This window comes from Cyanistes caeruleus, chromosome 9 (assembly GCF_971803275.1).
Source record: "Cyanistes caeruleus chromosome 9, bCyaCae1.hap1.1, whole genome shotgun sequence".
In the NCBI taxonomy this organism is placed as follows: Eukaryota; Metazoa; Chordata; class Aves; order Passeriformes; family Paridae; genus Cyanistes; species Cyanistes caeruleus.
This window is the reverse complement of record NC_141709.1, coordinates 18,390,009-18,410,305: the sequence shown is the minus strand read 5'-3', so window position 1 is coordinate 18,410,305 and position 20,297 is coordinate 18,390,009. Positions and strand designations below refer to the sequence as shown.

The 20,297-nt window shown below is 38.7% G+C and overlaps 1 protein-coding gene across 2 annotated transcripts in view; it reads right to left on the bottom strand.

Annotated features, from left to right (window-relative positions):
* Positions 1-20,297, bottom strand: part of TGFBR3 (transforming growth factor beta receptor 3) — a 114,909-nt gene that overhangs the window by 25,547 nt on the left and 69,065 nt on the right. For both annotated transcript variants that reach the window (XM_086901975.1, XM_086901976.1), the window contains exons 5-7: positions 11,527-11,710; positions 6,027-6,195; positions 3,622-3,769 (exon numbers count right to left, since the gene is read on the bottom strand). In XM_086901975.1, coding sequence (XP_086758101.1) covers positions 3,622-3,769; positions 6,027-6,195; positions 11,527-11,710 — 501 coding nt within the window. The remainder of the gene's footprint in view (positions 1-3,621; positions 3,770-6,026; positions 6,196-11,526; positions 11,711-20,297) is intronic.

The following is a 20,297-nucleotide window of genomic DNA, read 5'->3' as shown; positions in this document are numbered from 1 at the left end:
AATTATCTCTTACTGTTAGAGGGACAATTCAAAAATATTCACTGGTATTACACAAACTTGTATTCAGCAGCTTGGCATCTTAACATGTATTCATTCACACCAAACCTAAATACATATGTACTTGTTCTTACAATCACAACATTACTATTATCACTAAAACAATCACATCAATGGCTACAGAACTGAACACAGATGCTGCAAGAGAGGCACAATGACCCACTTTTCAATGATTTCTGCAATGTGATTGAAATGCACTTTCAAATGCAGCTGATACCATGGAATGCTCCACAAACACTTTCATTCCCATGCTTGATTACCTTCTCCATCTACAAGCTGCATCTTCTTTTCATCCCCACTGGTTTTTCCTCAATGTGAACAAATCTTAAATCTCTTTCACTCTAGAACACCAAAAGATTGACTAGAGAGATCTCTCTTAGACAGTGCTCATATGTACATGCTACACAGGACAGAGAGTTCAGTTGTGCTTCTCTACCTGGCATCAGAATGAGTTTTTGAACAAAGTGAATAAAGCATGCAGAGAGCCCTGACGGAACGGCATGGTGTACCTTTAGCTCTCTCATTCATTCCTTCCTAAAGACACAGTTCTGCAGCCTTTAAACACTTGGAGCTTCACAACTGAAGTTAAAAGATAACTTTAAGTACAGAGTGCCTGGTTTGAGGATACTGTTACCAGAACAGTTATCAATGCTCAGCAAAGGCCACTGAAGATAAGAAACAAAAATGGAGCAATAGGTATCCTAATTTTAGTGTCTTACTACTCCTTGGGATCAACGAATCTTTGACCTTCAACACGTGCAAATCTAGACATGACTGATCACGTATTTTCATATTACTACACAGCTTTGACTGGTAGGAGTTATTATGCTGCCCCAACTTTGCAGCATCTCTTTACTATTCTGTCACGAAGAGACAGCTGCACAAATATTATCTCAGAACTTTACTGTCCTAGCTGGCACCCGAGCATTTCCCCGGCTTCTTTACACCCCTCCACTCCACACTGAGCCTGTACACGTTCAGTCTTGCATTGCCTCACTGAAACACAAAAGCAAGAACAAGGGCTTTCAGGAATACACCTTCTTTCACTTGCCTGCCCTGCCAACACTTTCACACACAGTGATGAAACCAGGCAATCTGAGCCCCCACCAACCCACTCAGAATAGAGACCATTTCAGAAAGTGGTGGGCAGCTGTTCTCAGGTAAACAACCATCCCTCCAAGCTTCTGAAACCCTCAAAGCTTTGGGGTGTGCATCACCCCTCAAAAAACTTAATTTCTTTCTGGAACTTCACTGCACAGTTCCCAGCTTTGCAGAGGGATACCAGCTGCAAAGGAAGTGATGTGAACAGCAGTGTTCAAGCACAGAACCACACAAGCACTGCACATAAGGACTCAACACAGGAGTCAAATACAGTCTAGGAAGAAAGCCCTGCACATACATCATGTGCAATTAATTTACCTAAAGCACTGCCATTTTACTTGGGTTTGTGTCCATCCTCTTTCAGTTTCAAAAAACACAGCAAGCCGGGAGATGAGCTATATGACCTAAAACATCTTTTTCATTTTTTGTCTGTGAACTTAGACCTCAGTAACTTGCAGTTGTGGGTTTGAGGCAGCTTAGCACTAACCTTTCCCTCTCAGCTTGCCAATCCCCTCAAGACAATTCTAATTTGTAGTGAGGGCAAGAAGTTAGGAAAATTGAAGTGCATGGAACTGCTTCAACTAATAAAAAGAACATTGTGAAACATTACCTAATTGCTTAGTAATGTTTTTAAGCATTGTCTAAATTTGGGCTTGGAAAGACATTCAGCTTAATAAAGATATGAAGAGATTCTAAATGTTGAATATGTAGGCTTTTTAATGACATAGGGGAGTTTACTTCCCTTCCTTACTCCCTTCTAAATAAAGGAAAATGAACATGTATTTAGAAAATGAAGCACCTATATAAATGAAGTAGTAGTTGCTCACAAATCCTAGCATGAACACAAAGCCTTTTCAATACTGACATTTCTGTATATATTTAATGTATTACTTTCTCTTTTTGTTAATCTAAATAAAATGTTACCTGCTGCCACTCACTACAGAAGCTATTTTTAATTATAATTTTTACTTACATTCTCAATAATTAATAAAGAAGAACTTTAGAAATAAAGTTTTTAAAACAGTCTTGCTTTTCTATATTCAAGTGCAGCATTTTAGAAATTCTAAAAACCTAGAAATCATCTTGTGAAAATTGATTATCCATAAAGTGATCGCTTCATGGACAAGAAATACGCTACTTGAGCTATCTCCTAGCATGGTGTGGACTAAAGCACAATTCTCTCTCCTGTGAAAGTAGATCCATATATGCCCAAACATACAGTGGTGAATTTTATGTAATAACACAGAATGAAACTTTGAAGTCAAGCATTATTTTTCATCCTTCTGCTTACAAGAGTGGTAATCCTTAGCAACCTTGACCTTTTCCTTTAAGGACTGACTATTTCGGACCTACAGAATGACCAGAACATCCTTTTCTGTCTGTAAGATAAATATGTGCCAGGGATCATCCACCAATTTTTCCATTAAACTTTCTGAGCAAGACCCAAATTAGCTTTCTTTTATTCCCCTTCACTCTCAAAAGCTGCTATGAAATCCTGCTTATCAATCTATTTTCTTAGGAGTTTTAGATCAATTAGCCTTTGCATTCTGCCAGAATTTCCTCTGCAGAGATTACTAGCAGAAAGCAACTAAGCAAGGTAAAATTCCTATAAATACCATAAACTGGAGTTTGAAAATGTAACTGAATTGCTGCAAAACTGCTAATTGTGAGGCTGCTTGGTGGTCCTGAGCAAACATTCAGTTCAACTGTACAATGTGCTCCTAACTGATCACTTAAGACAGAAATAGGCCATAAATTTATAGGTTGAAAGATCAGTTCAATTATATTTATTTATTTCAGAGCAAGGGAAAACACATTTTCTTAGTAGAAATGGTGCTAAGCCACAAAGCCTGTATCAAAAATCAACATGAATCAGCATCTCTAGTAATCTTAGAAGTTTAACTTTAGAGAGCCTGGTGTTAAATTTAAAAAAAAAATTATTTTTGCTGTCTGAGGAGAGAGGAGGTCAATTTGACCAAACACTTACTGGAGACAGAAGTACTGGCAGGGAAGAGGGATACTACAACTACCACAAACAGAAGTAAAGGAGTTTCACTTCTTAAGGGATGTGCTGCATATCTAGTAATATCTATTCTGCACCTGAAGGCATCATTCCAAATCCTGACATAAACCTGTTGATCCATTCACCAAAGTAACAGCAAAAAGAGAGGTGAACACCCAACTCTGTGTTTAGGGTGCTTCCACAGAAGTAAAAAAAACACAAGCTAAGTCCTTGCTCTAACCACCTGGCTTCTGCAATGTGTTGGTGGTCAGTTTTACAGCCCATATATTGAAAGTTTATGAGAATAAAAATCTACTACATCTACTCCTTAAAATATAGTAATTATTAAAAAGAAGCAGTTAAGAGAAAACATTCAGAAATCTAGCACCACATCACATTTAAATGAATTTTATACTGCTGCATTATGATAGCTCTCAAAAAATAAAAGTGCCTTAACTTACAATCACATCCAGCTTTCCCTGGACATCGTGAGACTTGATAACCCAATTGACAGACTTTCTACACTTGAGGATAAGTATGACATCTCTGACAAGTCTGGCGCCTGGTTGAGATGGTTTAATGTCAACAATTATATCCACCTGGAGAGCACTGTATGTGGAAAATAGAAAGTTAGAACAGAATGCCAGAAATTTTCAGCTATCAACCTTCTTCCAATCCATCATGTTTCCACTGTCTGGCCAGCTGATTAAAATGCTGGATATTATCCCAGGCAACACAACATGTGCAAAACAGATTGTTATTCCATATACACATAAGTGATTTTGCATAACAAAAGAAACAAGGACTTTTTAGAAAAAGAAAATTTCTGTCTCTTATTTACAACAAGTGTGCTACTCAATTCACCTATTATTTAGAGCAGGTAAGTTATATTACTAGCAGGTTGCTTTCTAAAGTAAAGATAATTTTCTTATTTCACTGTGACAGTGCCTAAATATAACTGTTCAATTTTCCTCTGGCTATAACTGTATTAAAGCTTAGAATAATACCTTAAAAAAAGTAAAGAAAAGAAGCAGGTAAACATACATGCATAAAAACCCCAACCCAAACCACAAGTACTATACTGGGGGGTGTCTCTGCCTAAACAGTTAAATTGTGAAATGACTTCTTTAGATCTTGCGTGCTTAGAGGAATTAAACAGTGGATTCAGTTTCCACTACTTCTGGATATATACTTACTTTTAAAAGTAAAAAGCCCAGATGTCCAGCCTACTGCTTTCTGGAAAATAGATGAAAACTATCCAGATTTTCAAGATCATAGTAAAATAAGTAGAGCAAATGGGTTCTTACCCATCAATAATATCTCATCGTGCAAAATACCAATTCAACAGAAAAACCTATACTTCCAGACCATATTACAGGGCCATACACTACAAGAACGTGCTCATCCCCAAGTAATAGGTTTCAACTAATATTCTGCACTGAGACTTAGCATATCTTGGGACCTTTGATTCATCTCCTGCAGTTTTACACATGCCCAGTTCAGCCTCTGTACCTTCCTTTGGGGATTTAAACTTTGTAAGGATAGCTGCAGATAACGCACAAAACTAAGAACAAAATAACTTAGTACCTTTTTTTTTTTTTACTTTTAATAGCAAAATATTTAAACTCTTTTCAGTGTTACCATCTCAAAAGTAAATAAATTCCTATTGTACCATCATCCAAAGCCAAAAGCTTGGAAGCAGGGCTTTCATTGTGTAGCACTACAAGGGACTTGGAATGATGCTTAGCATCAGCTCTGTTCAGGCTGGGGCTGCATCATCATTCCACTACACCTCAGAACTTTCTTACTTTCCCCAGGTTACTATGCAAGAAAATTATCAGGCTTTGGGTTCAGCATCTTGCAATGAGAACTATCCTTTCCACAAAAAAACCTCCTCCTCTCTCCCTGTGTGATATTCTCATTAGGGATAGGGTGCACTCACGTGCAGTTGCATGAGGAGCAGAACCAGATAATGCCAGATACCCAGTGAATGCAGTAAGCAGACAGGATTTTAATTCCACCTTACCTCTGATGAAATTGTAACCATCTAAGTTGCATAGCAAATTTCTGTTCTAGCAATCATACTTGGCACTTAGGAAGAGGTTTCCCAAGTATGACTATCTGAAGCAAACCCCACTCGTGTTCCCCCACTAAGATCTAGGAAAGACCAGCAAAGGATGAGTATTTTAAATGTCTTACTTCCTCCCAAAGGTACCTTTGACAATTTAGAAAATCCTCATAATGTGTACAGAGAGTTACTTTTCCTAACCAGTAGTTAAAAATTTTTTTGGTCAGTGCACCAGTCAACCCTTAACATTTCTCATAATTATCAAACTATCAAATTCAACTGGAAACTTGACAGAAAATACTGCTGCGAATCTTCAGAGCAACTGTGGAACACTTACCATAGACCACAGATCATTTGCAGCCTCTGGACACTGTCTGGGAGCCACTGTCCTAGACCTTGCTGCCAAGTCATCCCTACCTGTGACAGGTCAAGATTACTTTCAATCTCTGTCTCGCCTTCTCATACAGTGTTCTAACCTTAAAACCTCTCTGTCATACTGTCCTTACTGATATTCCCTTATTCACCTTACCCTTGGAAAAATGTTATTGCTTGAGAAGGGGAGCAGTATATAGTCCATAAAAAGCTATGCTTTGCAGTCCTGTCCAGAAAAACCCTGTGATTATGAAGCAGAATTCAAAATCTTTACATACTGGAAGCCAATTTCTATTTACAGCAAAGTACTAAAGCCCAAGCTTTTCTTTAAGGATGAAATGGCTACTTTCAGTTGAATTTTATTAGACAAGTGAAATTTTTAGCTATTATTTCAATCAGTTTTAGTCTATTTAGATGATACTTTACCTGTTAGGATTGGAATTTGGAGTGCTTAGTTCAATGATATGAACTTCTCTTTCTTGGACTAAGTTAGACATAAGGCACCCCTCTGCTGGTTTTGGTTGTAGGTATCCCGCAAGGTAATTTAAAGAGAGAAAATTCTTTTTTATGTTGCACGAGGGAGGAAAAACTTGATCTGCAGGAGGAAAAAAAAAAGAAAGCATTTTAAACATCTTTAAACAGAGATGTCAGCTTAGATGTAGGCACATACCACATCAATTTCAGTGTGCATTATATTACTGAAAGGTGTATCTACCATCCATTATAAGCATATAAGACAAATCATCATATTGAAAGAGAGGTTACTATTGCACCAATACATCAACTTTCTAATAAAAATATATACTTGTAAACTGAATAGTTATTATTTATGGATTTAAACACTTAATGAAAGAAAATCCCTGCAAAGAGAAATCTGAAAACAATTCTAAAGGAAAATATGTGAAAACTTATCAAAATTACTAAAATACATTTAATTTGTTCCTTGCATCTTTACAAGATATTTCTTTCTATTGAAATTTACTCAGAGAGAACTTGGAATCAACTCCTCCCTGTGGAAGATGTTTTATTCTTGTTATTATAACCTTACAATTTTTTAAATACTACAGAAAGTACTTTCCATTTCCTTACTCAATATATTTCCTATATATTGTGTAGTCAGAGTCAATATTGTCTAGAAAGCAACAAATACTGCATTTCTCTCACATGTGGAAAATTAAAAATATCAAGAAAATTATGGAATCAGTTGCTGATATTAAGAAAGTCTGCTCACAATATGCATAGCTGAAATGATGAAATTCTAGCATAGATATTCAATCTCTCTTTTGGTTTCAACCAAAAAGCAGAACATGAGCATTACAGAATCACAGAATAGGCTGAGTTGGAAGAGACCCATAAGAGTTATCGAGTCCAACTCGTGGCCCTGTACAGGACCATGTGCCTGAGAGCACTGTCCCAAGGCTTCTTGACCTCTGCCAGGCTGATGCTGTGATCACTGCCCTGGAGAGCCTGTTCCAGTGCCCAACCACCCTCTGGGGGAAGAGCCACTAGTGTAAAATGCAAACCATTAAAATAGTCACTTCATATGAAATCCTCATGCACAGCCTATGTTACTGTACCCAAAGAAACAGAATTTCCACTGAAAATCAGGAGCACTTTGCATTTCTGAGATAGCTTGACATATGAATTGTCATAATACATAGAAGGACTAAAGTACCATGTTCAAACACTTGAAGTCCTGTAAGAATACAATTCCACATGGCTGGGTCTTTGACCGTTGCTTAACAAGAAAGACTTTTCCTATTAAAGTCAGTAACAATATACAAAAAAAACCAAAACAAAACCAAAACAACCTAAAAAACCAAAAGAAAATAAATCAACTAGCATGCATTGTGAACAAGCTCTTAGAAGCTGTGCTGAGGCCATGCACTCTCTAAAGGAGAACTGAAATGTCACTTCTGAAGTGCATTTGTGTGTGCTACCCAACTTTGCAGGAAGACCAGAGTCTTCTGTGACCCCAGTCTCTGCAGAAACAATTAGGGGAGTTTCTTCTCCTGATCTTATATGAAGCAGCCTTTGAAAATTAACCCTGTTGTGTCCCCTACAGAAGCTACTAAAGCTGTATAAGTCTGTAACTGTTCATACTTGCCCAAGCAAAGCACTTCTCCAACATCTGGTATGTGCCCTGCCAGATTAGCCTTGAATGCAGCTGCAGTTCTGCCAGCTCCTCCCACAACAGCACAGAATGGAAAACGATCCCAAATGGTCTGTGCTGAGCTTGAATTTTTAAACATATATACACACACAGAGACACTAGGTATTTGCTTCTTAGCTGCTGTACATGATTCAGGCCATAAAATAACAGTTCTGGAGTAGTTTGTGGGTAATTACCACACGTGCTATCATTTGCCATTGCTAGGAACTCAGCTCTTGCTCCTGGCACATCCATTAGGCGTCTCTGGAGCTCTCCAGAAGTGCTGCTCTTGCTGCCAGGAGCAAAGAGACTCCCCAGCCTGGGCCTCCACTTGATAGCATGCTTTTCCTCTGCAGAAAATTTTAACTCTGTCATGGGCTACTTGACATTCACACCAGAATGTATGTACTCTCATTCACACCAGTGACCAAAATTGGGCTGGACCGGAAAAGAAAAGGGGATCCATTTAATATTTCTTTCTTTGCTCACTGCACATCTCTTCTTTGCTAGTTTCAGGGCTGTTTGCTTACTTTGGAAAGGGACTGCAGGTGTCTGCAATCAATTAAAAACATTACCAAACCAGCCAACAAACAGTCAGTTTATGGATTCTCTGCCTCTCTAATCTCCCCAGACTCCCAGTATGGAATCAGACGTGAGGTTTGCAGGCACTACCCTCAGCAGAGGGTCTCTGGCCAGGAGGCCGGGGTGTCGAGGGTCCCCTGGCCAGAAAGCAGCAGAGCTGTGAGCAATGGTCAGCAGCCACCTCCTACTTCAGCCAGAAGTGTCAGGCTGCCTGGATAGAGGCGACTACACACCAGGATCTGCAGTTTCTGTGTGCATCACTTTCATTTTACTAATGGGGACACTGCTCTATTCTGCACAAATTAGGTGGCATCCACAGGTTCTTGGCTAAAAGTTGAATATCCAAACTTAACATCATCCTAAGCAGGTTTTTGTGTAAATGAGCACTGTTAATAAAGTGTCACTCTCCAAGACAGGCACCCTGGGCAGCAGCAGCTGGATTCATCAATAAAAATCCCATTCAAGCAGAGCTTGCCTTTCAAAGTCTGAGCTGAGCATAAGCAAGGTGTTTGGAATTTTCCTTGGGCACTCTGATAGTAGGACTTACTCATGTGTATTTTGCAGTTTGCTAGCCCTTAGCACAACACAGATCAGAACCTTGGCTGGCATTTAATGGCAGGATAGAAATGGGACCAGGGCAGGGCCTACAGGGGTTTCAGGAAGGAGGATGCAAATGCTAGGCAGTGCTCATCCCACAGCAGGACACACAGCTAAGCTAGACACAATGTGACCATGTGCAAGCATTAAACCAAGCCATGCATGGCATGCAGGATATGTGCACTTGTGTGAATTTGCTGTAAATTCAGAGTCAGGAATAATGCTTCAGCTTTTGCCAGGACAGAAGCACAGTGTTACCACCCGTAAATAGACTGTACATTTTCCAGTTCAGCTACTGTTAAGGCTAATTAATTTTCTTATTCAGAAATGTGTTGAAATTAGGGTCCCTCCAGGCTAGCACTTTTGCCCTGGATTTACTGGTGATACTGGATGCATTAGGCAACATTAAGCTAACAGAATGGACTTCCTGACTTGTTCAATCATGTCTTGCTGAACCATGAGGAATTAAACTGACTTCTGCTGAAAAACACGTACCAGGACCACTTTCACCATGAGCAGTCCTGCTTTCTAGAATCTGACAATGATTATCACAGCAGTCACTCTGCCATCTCCTTCATTACACAAACCAAGGCAAGAACAAGAACCCCACTTATTATGTCCCCTTCTTCCAAACCTCCATTCTGGCCCCTTACAGTTCTTGCTGTGATCATCATCCCCTGCAGTATTTGATCAGCCACTCTTCAGAATCAACAGGATTCAGATGCACTTGGCCCTGATCCAGTTTGCTAGTGCTCTCAGCTGCCTTTCATCTGCAGTTTCAAAAGTGACTTCAGAGACCCATGGCATCAGAAGCAGCTTTATTCTATGAAAGATCAGCCTTCTTCAGATCTTTCTGTCCTTTGGCTTGCATTTTCTGTTTGCTGTATTCACTACAGCCTACACCTCTAAAATGTTAAATCTACCAGTGTCAGATTTGTCTAACTTGAGTGAAGCTAAAATGAAGACAATTATATGGATACAGCCATCAAATTCTCTATCAGTCACATAGCAAGGAACTGCTTTATATGACCACCTATAGATTATGAGCAATATTAGCAGTGATTCACAGACTATCAGCAGAGGGTACCTTACTAAATCACACAAAGAGTTTAAGTTTTGTATGAAAACCCTAGAATGGACACCACTGTATGCTGTGGTTTGTGAAATCCAGTGATTCTATTGTTCACTCTGCAGAGAAGCAGACCAGGACCACATCCCACGTGGTTTTCACAGAACTCTGCACATGACTGCTGCAGTTCAAGAACTGACCTTGTCCCCACCCCTGAACACACACACAACCCCCACACATACACACATATTCATTCTTCTGCCAAGAATTTAAATCAAAACCCAATACGGTTACAGCTGAGCTAGTTTGTAAGAGCCTTAGAAACTTTCTATTTTGGTTGCCTGCCAAGTTCCATTCTGTGTACTTACTCCTAATTAAATTGCGTTTTAGTGCATTCTGAAGATGATGCAAAACTCTCCTCTTTAGCCTCCTGGTTTGACTGGAGATGTGCAAATCAACAAACAAAATTTTATCTGTTTTTTTCCAACATACCTAATTAAATATTTCTCTCCACAATGCAGAGACCACTACTCCCCTGTATATGTTTCAAGAGCACTTTAGTAAGCTAATAAATATATTTCTGAATGATTTTCTGGCATTAGAATCTAAGACTGGTGCCAAGTAGAACAACAAAAAAAAAAACCAACCAAAAAAAAACCCACACAGGGGAATCCTCTACAAATTTGGCAGGATTTGGATAAAACCAGCTCAGGCATGTTCTGATTTTGGGGGGCAAGCCTCATGTGTCAGGAAATCTAATGATCAGATACATGTGGTTAGGAAAGAATGTTATCTCTACAGAAGGCTTTTGGTTGGTTTTTTCTTTTCTGTAACCAACTAGTTCAGCTGTTTGGGAGTTTCTGTAGAAACATTCCTGTAGAGGATCATATAGTTATGTTGTGCCAACAGTGCTCAGCTATGGAGCTACAGCCTAAACCCCACCCAGTATGGGCCTGTGAAGTCCCTGAGGAGCTGGAGTCCTCTCCCACCTGCTCTGGGCCACCTGAAGAATCTGGCACGTGGCTCACAGGGACAGGAAATCTATTTCCTTGGGATGAAAACACGTAAGGACAGACTGAGGTAATTTAGTTTGGTAAGGAAAGCAATAATTCTTTGCCCAAAGGATCCTGGGTCCTCATACAAGCAAATACTGAAAGAAACGTAACTCAGGCCTTTCTAGAAATTTCCCCCTAATTCAAGGTCTCCAGTTCTTCAGATGAATGCAACCAAACAATCACCATGAGTAGTTAATCCTGTTTAAAAGGCAAAGTTTGACTCCTGTAACATTCTGAGCAATTGTATCCACATTTATAAGCACAAAGTTATGGCACCAGAATCCATTAAAAGTTGCCTAAATCCAAGGTCTGGTCTTTAGGCATGATCTTATTTCTCTGCCTTCCCCTTTCATATCATATCTCTTGAGAATGAGAGACATATTTAAAAATTAAAATAAGTCAAATATAAGCAACACTTATTCTCAGTATCTGAAAGTGTCTGTGAATTCAGTGGGTTTTGTTTTGGTTTACCTTCTCCTACTTTAATATAAATGTTTCTTGAAATTTTAAGTTCAGTAAAAGATGTTACTGCTCCATATTCCTTCTGGGCCCACTGTAGCAGATGTTCATTTTTCTCAGGAAAAAACTTTTCTTCCGTTTCTGCTGACAAGGAGAAGTTTCCCTTCTCAAACTGAACAACGGAACCTAAAGACACCTGATGGGAATAAAAACATATTTTTAATGTGGTCCATATATATATGTACACACAGACATGTAGCATGTTTAAGCAATGTGATCTGTCGTACCCAAATGCAGTGGTTGAAGGTGATTATGGCTTATTTCCAACAATACCCATATGTCATACATTTTAACAACTGTATAATGATCCCTATTTCAGAGATGTTTTTAAAAACAAATGAAGTGCCCATCAGCCCAGGTGGGGTGTACAGGGCAGCTGAGCAACAGCAGGCTCTGAGCCACTCTAACACTGTAATGCTGCAGAAGTGGAACTGCAGTGTTGCAAGGGGAGGTAAACTCCGGGCGTAAAGGAAGGGAGAGAATAAGAAGAGGATGATCTGAAGAAACGAAGGCATTTCTGAAGAAACGAATGTGAAGCTAAATAAAACTGGGAACTACTGAAGTAAATCCCAAATCAGAAAGAATGTGAGTCTAAGCGCAGTGACATAAAAAGGCCAGCCCAGAAACAGAAAGTAAGGAAAGAGAAAGGCTAAGAGAAAATAATGGTATTTATTGTTGCTTTATTTACAGGAAGTGTGGAAATACTTTGGTTTAATAGATAAAGCAGATGAGTTATATACATCTTTTGAAAAGTTCTTAAAAATAGGTTACATTAACTGAGGTCTTGAATGGAAAGACTAAAATGTTATTTAGAACAGTGAAAAAGAGAAAACAGTACATAGAGATGTAACAGGTTCTGAAGGAAAGCCAAAGATGCTCAAATACAACTTCACTGGAGTGGCGGTAGCATAATTCAAAACCAGAAGGTGGCAGAGGGGGTCAGACTCTCTTTCAGACTGAGACCCGCTTCAACCTGTGCTGGTCTTGAGCGATGCTTAAACAAGTCATTCCAGATTTACTACAATGCAACATCATCCCAAGAGCAAGCTTTTGACTCCCTGCAGATGGACGTAGACAGCACTTCCAGGACATCTGTCAGCTCTCAAGAGGTCCCTACAGGAAGTGGTGAAAAGAGCAGCATTCCTTCATTTGCCCAACCCATCCATACACTTCACTGTCTCCCCCTTCAAGGTGCTCAAGGACTGGGGCCTGCATGTGCTACCCAGGCTGGTCCTTCTATGAACACTTTGGCTAAGATCTAAATACCAAGTCAAGAAGAATATGTACTTGAGTGAAAGCACAGCAAGATGAACAAGCTTTCAGGTATGGAATCATCAGTGAAGACCTTTTTGGATATATTCCCTACAAGTTTGTTCACCTACAACACACAGCCCCTATTTCCAGACCACTGCAGCAAACAAGGTTTCATGAAAGTACCACTATTCCATCTTCTTCTGCTGTCCTCTGAGCATTGCAGGAAGAAGTTTGGGTCACCCTGTTTTTCTCCTCCCCCTTCCCGCTTCACATCTTTGTACTAACCCAGACTCCTCTGGTGGAACAATATATTTTTTTACCCAATTGAGAAGCCAAAACTACTGATAACTCAGAGGGAAAAACATATCATAAAAACACATCATAACAATTTCTGTTATGTTTAAATAATTTAAACGAAGTTTAAATTTAAGTATCTCTCAACCTAATTATTTTACACAGATTATCTGAAAGCAGGTTCCAATTACAGATATTAACTAATGGCAACAAACTATTACCTTCCCTGAAGCTATTGTTGCCAGCACTATTTCAGGGTGATACATATTAAATTGTTTGCCACTTGCAAGTATTTGTCAAAATAGGTACATAAATTACATCCTTTGGCACATGAAAAGAAATTGCAAATTCTTCCCTGTGCCTCCAGCTATAATTCAAGCATTTATTATGCACATATCACATATTCTTCTCTAAGAGAAGGCCCAGGTAATTCAGAGTTCAATTTAACCAGATCTGTCACAAAAAAGACCTTAGGAATCCTTCTGCCAGAATAGATTTCAAAGTTTAAGCTAACATCTGTTTCAATTCTGAATAATCTTCCTTATTTGTTTTCAAATGACGACCATAAAATGCTTCCTTTGAATGAAAAGAAGTCTTTATTATTCCATGTAACACAGACCACACCACATTCTCTCAATAATCTCACAGTTCTCAAATAAGGAAGCAAAGTCTGCCATTAGGGTTAATTTGGTTCTAGCAAAGGAGAGCAACCAGTTATCTCTATAATATATTTAGCAAACAGCATTCACTTTGTATTTTCACCCCCTGGAAGCAGCTACACCACAGGCTGATTTCATGGATGCTCCTAACACATCAAATTCTGTGTAAATTTCAAGCATAGTCTCAGAAGATGACACTGACAGTACATGCCAGGTCATGCCAGATTTCATACTTTTATATTAGAGAAACGTGGGACATTTTCACAGAGCTTTGGCCTAACTAGAAAAATCTTCCACATATGAAATTCACAGGATTTAAGGATTTAATCAGTGACTATTTTGCAGGAACATTGAATATATATTGGCATTCCATCCTCAGAGACAAACAGTTTATCCAGTAAGTACAGTAGTTGATTTTCATTTACACATTGTTTTCTTTTTTTCTTTTTTTTTTATGGTCAGCATCAGGGTAAAGTAGCATCAGTGTGTCTTTTTAAACATTTGAGGACAGCATGAGAGAAAATATTCCTTCTAAACAGCAACCAAAGAAATGGATTACCTTGCAGTAATACATTTTTTCTGTATTTTCCATTTGGGACAATTAAATGCATGCTAACACAACAGCTGTCTTCCTCAGAAAACACTTGGTTTAATTAATTTATTATTAAGTAATTTAATACTAATTAAAACTAGAAAACCTTTTTCATCATCCTGCAGCATGACAAATGTCTTCCTGGGGGACAGATCTTATCAAAGCTACCAAGTGCTACAAGGGAGGAACCGACAGAAAGCACAGCAACTAAGAAGTCTGGCACAAGCATTCTCACTAAGTGATCATACAGTAAATATCTTTCAATAAACATGAAGCTTATCATATTTATTTTTTTCAATCACATACTAAGGTGTATTTGAAATGCTGGTTCCAGTACCCAGGTTTTAGAAAGGACTGCAGAGTTCTGCTGTGCTTGCCAATGTTGGGATTTTTACTACACAGACCTAAGGCAAGGTTAAGTGAGCCAAGCACGTTATTTGTTCTGGAAAGAATTCAACAAACCCTTCCAAAAAAGGCAACCATCACTGTTTCAACACCTGCCTTGAACATTAACTACTTACTCTTCAGAACAAATCAAAAGCAACTCTAACATGCTTAGGATAACACAAAGCATGGAAGTCAAATAATGTTTTAAATATTTGGGAATTAACCAATTTTTATCTGAGCACTAATTACACACTGACTGAGTGATTAAGAGACTGCTGCCACAGACACTCATCTCTTCCCTTCAACTTCTTTAGTGGTTACTTTTTGAGGTTGCGGAGTGGAAAAAGTGTCCCAGCTCTATTTCTTCCAGTTGTTGTGAGGACATGAAAAGGAACTGCACTGGAAACATCCTCTGCTGCTGAGTAAACCCACATGTCCTGCCACTTTTCTGAGGCTAAATGAAGAAGGTGGATGTGGAAAATCTGTTTTCAAGACCAAAAGATACTGGCCATGGCCACTACCCACAGCAAGAGCCACAGTTCAAAGGGCTGCTCCTCAGAGGAAATGAGGATCAAACACAGTATATTGAAAATTTGCTACCAAAACCTGAGAATTCTATCAAAGAACAAAATGTATTTAGGAACATATTTTGGTTGCATTTACTACCACCCTGCTCACCACTGGGGAAAAAAGGGCTTGAAATTTTCTCTGCACCGTACCAAGACAAGGAAACATACAGCCCTCATGATGGGGGGACAAAACAAAAATATCCTTCATACAGCCCTTAAGAAAAGTTTCCAGTGAATAAAACTGCCCTTCCAAGGCTGCCATGGTAGTTCAGGACATCAGTTAGCTAGCAGAAGTAGCAAATGTTGTAAGTTATTGTAAGTAAAAGTTAAGGCATCCTTATTCCCTATTCCCCAGAGGGAACAACCCTCAGAACCAAACCTGAGTCGTATCAAGTATACACAGTGGTGAGCGTGAATACTACACACACAAAATAGCACATTCTGGTTTTTATTTTACCTATTTCCTTCTCTCCTTTAAAACGTTTATTGCCTTTTTTTAACTTTGAATCTGATCCAGGGAGATATTTACTTTGCTTTATTACGTTTAAAGCATTTAACATAGTTAAAATTCAGAACTCCCAAGTAGGAAGCAAGTTCATAATTTAGCCTTGAGAGAGAGGTAGGCACCTCTGGGACGTGACTCAGAATACAAAGTTAAGGGTCCACAGGCACACAGCATGAACCAACCCCTCCCATCACAACAGCTACACCACTACTCATTGAGGGCCTGCCAGCACAAGGAACCACCTAATCCACCCCTAAAGCTATGACTGAGGCAAATATAGTAGGAGGAAAAGAAGCAGCATCCTTCCTATTTTTATCTGAGCTGTACAGTATCAGGCCTGTGGTGGAACATGTAGGAGAAGAGTATATCCGCTCAGAATAAAATAAAAATACTTGAACCAACTATCAGAGCAGCCTACAGGGGGATCAGAGTGAGCTGGTGTTTTTTGGTATTGTGCTTTGATGTAATTTTATCTTCTTATACAGGAAAAATAAAGCCACAGGAGAAATATCAGGTATTCCAAAACTCAAAAATGTATCTTTTGTTGTTCATAAACCTGTAGACAACATACTTTAATTATCAAGAGAAAAATTCTCTTCAACAAGTGAATAAGAAACATGCTGCTTTTGAAATTACATGCCACATTTGTATATCATCTATCAAATTCGCAAAGTCCTAACAGCCACAGAGGTGTGATGTTTTCAGGCAATGACAAAATTTTTCATTTTAGTGTTCTCAAGACCACATGTAGTCATTACAAAAGTCCACTTCTAGTTCTCACATTTTTGAAAACATACACTTAAGAAGCACTATATTAATTACATTTTAGATTTTAATTCAACTTCCTAGGAGATACTCAGTTTGGCAGCTACTAAAGATCCCTATATTATTAAGGCTGTTCAATGTTTTCTCAGGATGAAAGCAGAATCTTACGAGATCAGAGCAGACTCCTGCACATCTTTGTAAATCTAGAAAAAAAGATCCTGCAATTTTCTATCAAAGCTGAATCTGTGTCAAATCAAGTGGAATGCCTAAGGAACAGTTACTAGAATGATAAAGAAACAAACAAAAAAATCCATGTAAAGGGAAAATCTGTTCCCAAAGTTTAAGGCTCAGCAGGAGTTTATTAATTGCACCCAGGTAGTTATCCACTCATCTCATATTAATTTAACAACATCTTCATAGATTCAACCTAACACTTGTTCAATATGAGCAAAATAAGCTTTTCCAGGGATTCTGTTTCAAGTTAGAGGCAATTTAGTGGAAGAAGTGAGGGGAGAAGCCTATCTATGCAACTGCAGCTATAGTTTCCACTGGAATCAATGACTCAGTAACACAACCTGTTGTGATTTATTATCTCCACGTCACTAACACTGTAGTCTGCCAAAATCCACTGCCTGCTTCTGTAAACTTCCACTGGCTAAGCCCCCTGTTTACTGAAGCAAGCAAAGAAAGGAAGGAGTTGTGACCATACAGAAGAGAAAAGACTATCACAGGCGCCTGTTCCATGTCCTTCAGCCTCCTGCAAGATTGGTTTGGGACTATACCTCAGCCACCAAATGCCTGAATAGTCTTTGTTTCCTCACTCTTGCAGGCTGGATTAACTTAAAGTCCATGTCTTTGTGACTGCCAGCTGCCTTGGTTCTGAAAGTGATAGGTCTGGGCTCCTAGAGGGATCAGGAGGAGGAGGAATGCTTAGGATCAGTCAGAGGCAGCAGTGAGAAAGATCAGCAGGAGATACCAGAGGCAGCATCATCCAGATCTGGTCTATCCACTCTCCTAACACAAGTTCTGGTTGGAGCAATGACCCGCAGAGACAGCACACTCTCAAAGCTGAAACAAACACTACACAATAAAGCTTGAGTTCTCAAAGATGTCTTAAGTCACATGGGATCTAGTATGAACTCCATGACACTTAGCAAATCAGGCTCCCAAAAAAATGCAGGCCTTTGCAGTCCCATGAAAGAAGAAACTAAGGCACAAGGACCTGCCAGTTTCCTGTGAAATTTACTGGCAAGTTGGTATTCTTGAAGTATTTCTGCCCAAACCGAAGTGATTACAGAGGATAGCTATAAATCATAAAATTTTCCTATTTTGGGACATCACACATACAGAATTTTTTTACCATACTCTGCATATTCATTTCATGTACTATATCTTGCTTCTTAAGCCAGAAATAGCACTTCTCTTCTGCAATGTCCTCTTGAAGTAAGCTTTGAATGGGAAAAAAAAATAACTCAACCCCCCGAGATATTTAAAGATGCCTTACTAGGGTTATTGTACTCAAACTCCTTTTACATGCATCATTTTCAAGCATATATTTACTACCCTGTCATTTGCTGCCATTCCTACTGCTGACAAAATCCTTCCACTCTTCTGCCAAGAACGTAAGAATCACCACCATATATAGCCTGAGGTCCCCCAAATATTTCTGTGAGTAACCCATTTATACAGGCTTTAGAAAAGCGGTATTTTGCCAGGGTTGAATCATTCCAGGAGACAAAGTCCACAGGGAAATTTAACCATTGTGAAAACCATAGTAAGAGTTACTGTTTACTGAAAACTACTTTTAATTTGACACAAAATGTTAATTTTTACATTTTTTCAAAAGGCAAGGAAACAGTGTGGAGAGGGGAAGGGAGAATATGAACTTTTCCAAGTGGAAAAGGGCAACTTCGGGATTATTTCCAGCTCCTGAGTAGAAGAATGATGAAGGTTTATTAAAAAAAAGCAAACTCAGGATTCTACAGTAATGTAAATGTCCTTTAAAATTCCTCTTCACACTGTTATACAACACTGAAAATCGACTGCTTTTACTTTGAATAGTGAAAGGTCACTATTTATACCAAATTTATCGCTAGCCATGCATTTCCTATCCTTCCTCACTCTTCTCCTAGCAGAGCACTCTGTTCACATCTGGGTCTGTTTAACCAGTGATTGGAAATTTAGCCTCCTGATTTCCCGTTAAATACTAGGCACAGGAAAACAAATAGCACTTGTTTTTCAGTGAGTTTTGTCAGTCATCCAAATCTAGTGCAAACCATAGAACAGCCTGTGGTTTGGTGCCAGTGACCCAAAATATGTGAACCATATTTTCATGAAGTGAGAGGAATAAACCAGCAATTGGCTACAGTAGTAAAAAAATGGCTCTTTTTCTTCCTAGAAATACATAAATGACTAATAATTAAATTCTTTATTCTATCAGTTTGTCTTCTTTAAAGCTTTTATCTTTTCAAATCTCAAACCAAGAGCAAGCGATCTGCTTTTGCATTTATCATTACAGCTCTTACTTCCTCCATTTCACTACCTTAACACACATTTCACTCCTAGCTCTTGCAAGTAAGGTTGTTTGCATAGGTGTTTTCTTATCCATAACTCTTACTCATTCAATTGCCTAAATAACTAACTCAGAGAAAAAAGCTGAAGCATCGCATCTTAAATCATCTATTATATAAAATCACATATGTAGATATTTAAGGTGGTTTTGGATCTATTCTAACAGCAATTTCTAACAGGAAATCACAAAGGATTGGGATCTTTTTTCATTGATTTAATTCCCACTACTTTCACTTGCTGAGTAAAGACATTCTTAGGCTATAAAAGCAATTGAAAAAGCTACCAAATATAAAGAAAAAAATTTACTTGCTGAGTAGCACCTATAAAACCCTCTTTCTGTGCAGTTTCATAAAACTTCTGGTTTTCTGCCAAGACATGCTCGCAGTAAACTAGTTTTAGGGAAGGAGAGAAATGACGACTTGATGGGAAGGAAGGAAACTATTTTGCTGTATGAAAACTTAAAAGCAGGGTGGTGGAAGTGGTCTGGTAATGTTTTTCTGCAATACTGACTTGCACCAAGATCATAGGTAAAAGCAGTTCCTACAGTAGTTATCTAGCTTACATAAAACTGATCTGTCATAATCTAACCAGTCTAATCACCAGATGTCTTTCAACTTCCTCTCCCACTCCCCTTTATAATGCAATTTTGGCATTAATTCACCGGAGAGGAAAAAAAAAATAAAAAGTAGCACAGATGCCAAGCATTCCCCTTGCTGAACTGAAAAGAGCTTTGCACCCATGCAATACTCTTCAGAATGATGAGCCCACAAACTGAACAAAATTCAATGTGAGCCCACTTGAACAAAAAGTGCCCAATTCCCAAATTGTTGTAATTTGGGGACATGTACAAATATATAATCACAATAATATAACTACATGCACCAGAAACTGAAGTGATGATTTACAATTACTTAGGTCAGGCAGTCCATGCACTAAGCCATTTCAGGTATTTTTGGACTGAAATGCCATGATTCTAAGGCACATTTATTTTTAACACAAAGAAAATAAACTCAAGACTTATTTTACTAAAATTACAATAATTTCACAGCATCAGCTACTTCACCCATCAATACACAGCAATTCATGCAGAGTCCGAAAATAACCCTGTCCATGCTAAATGTATTGTT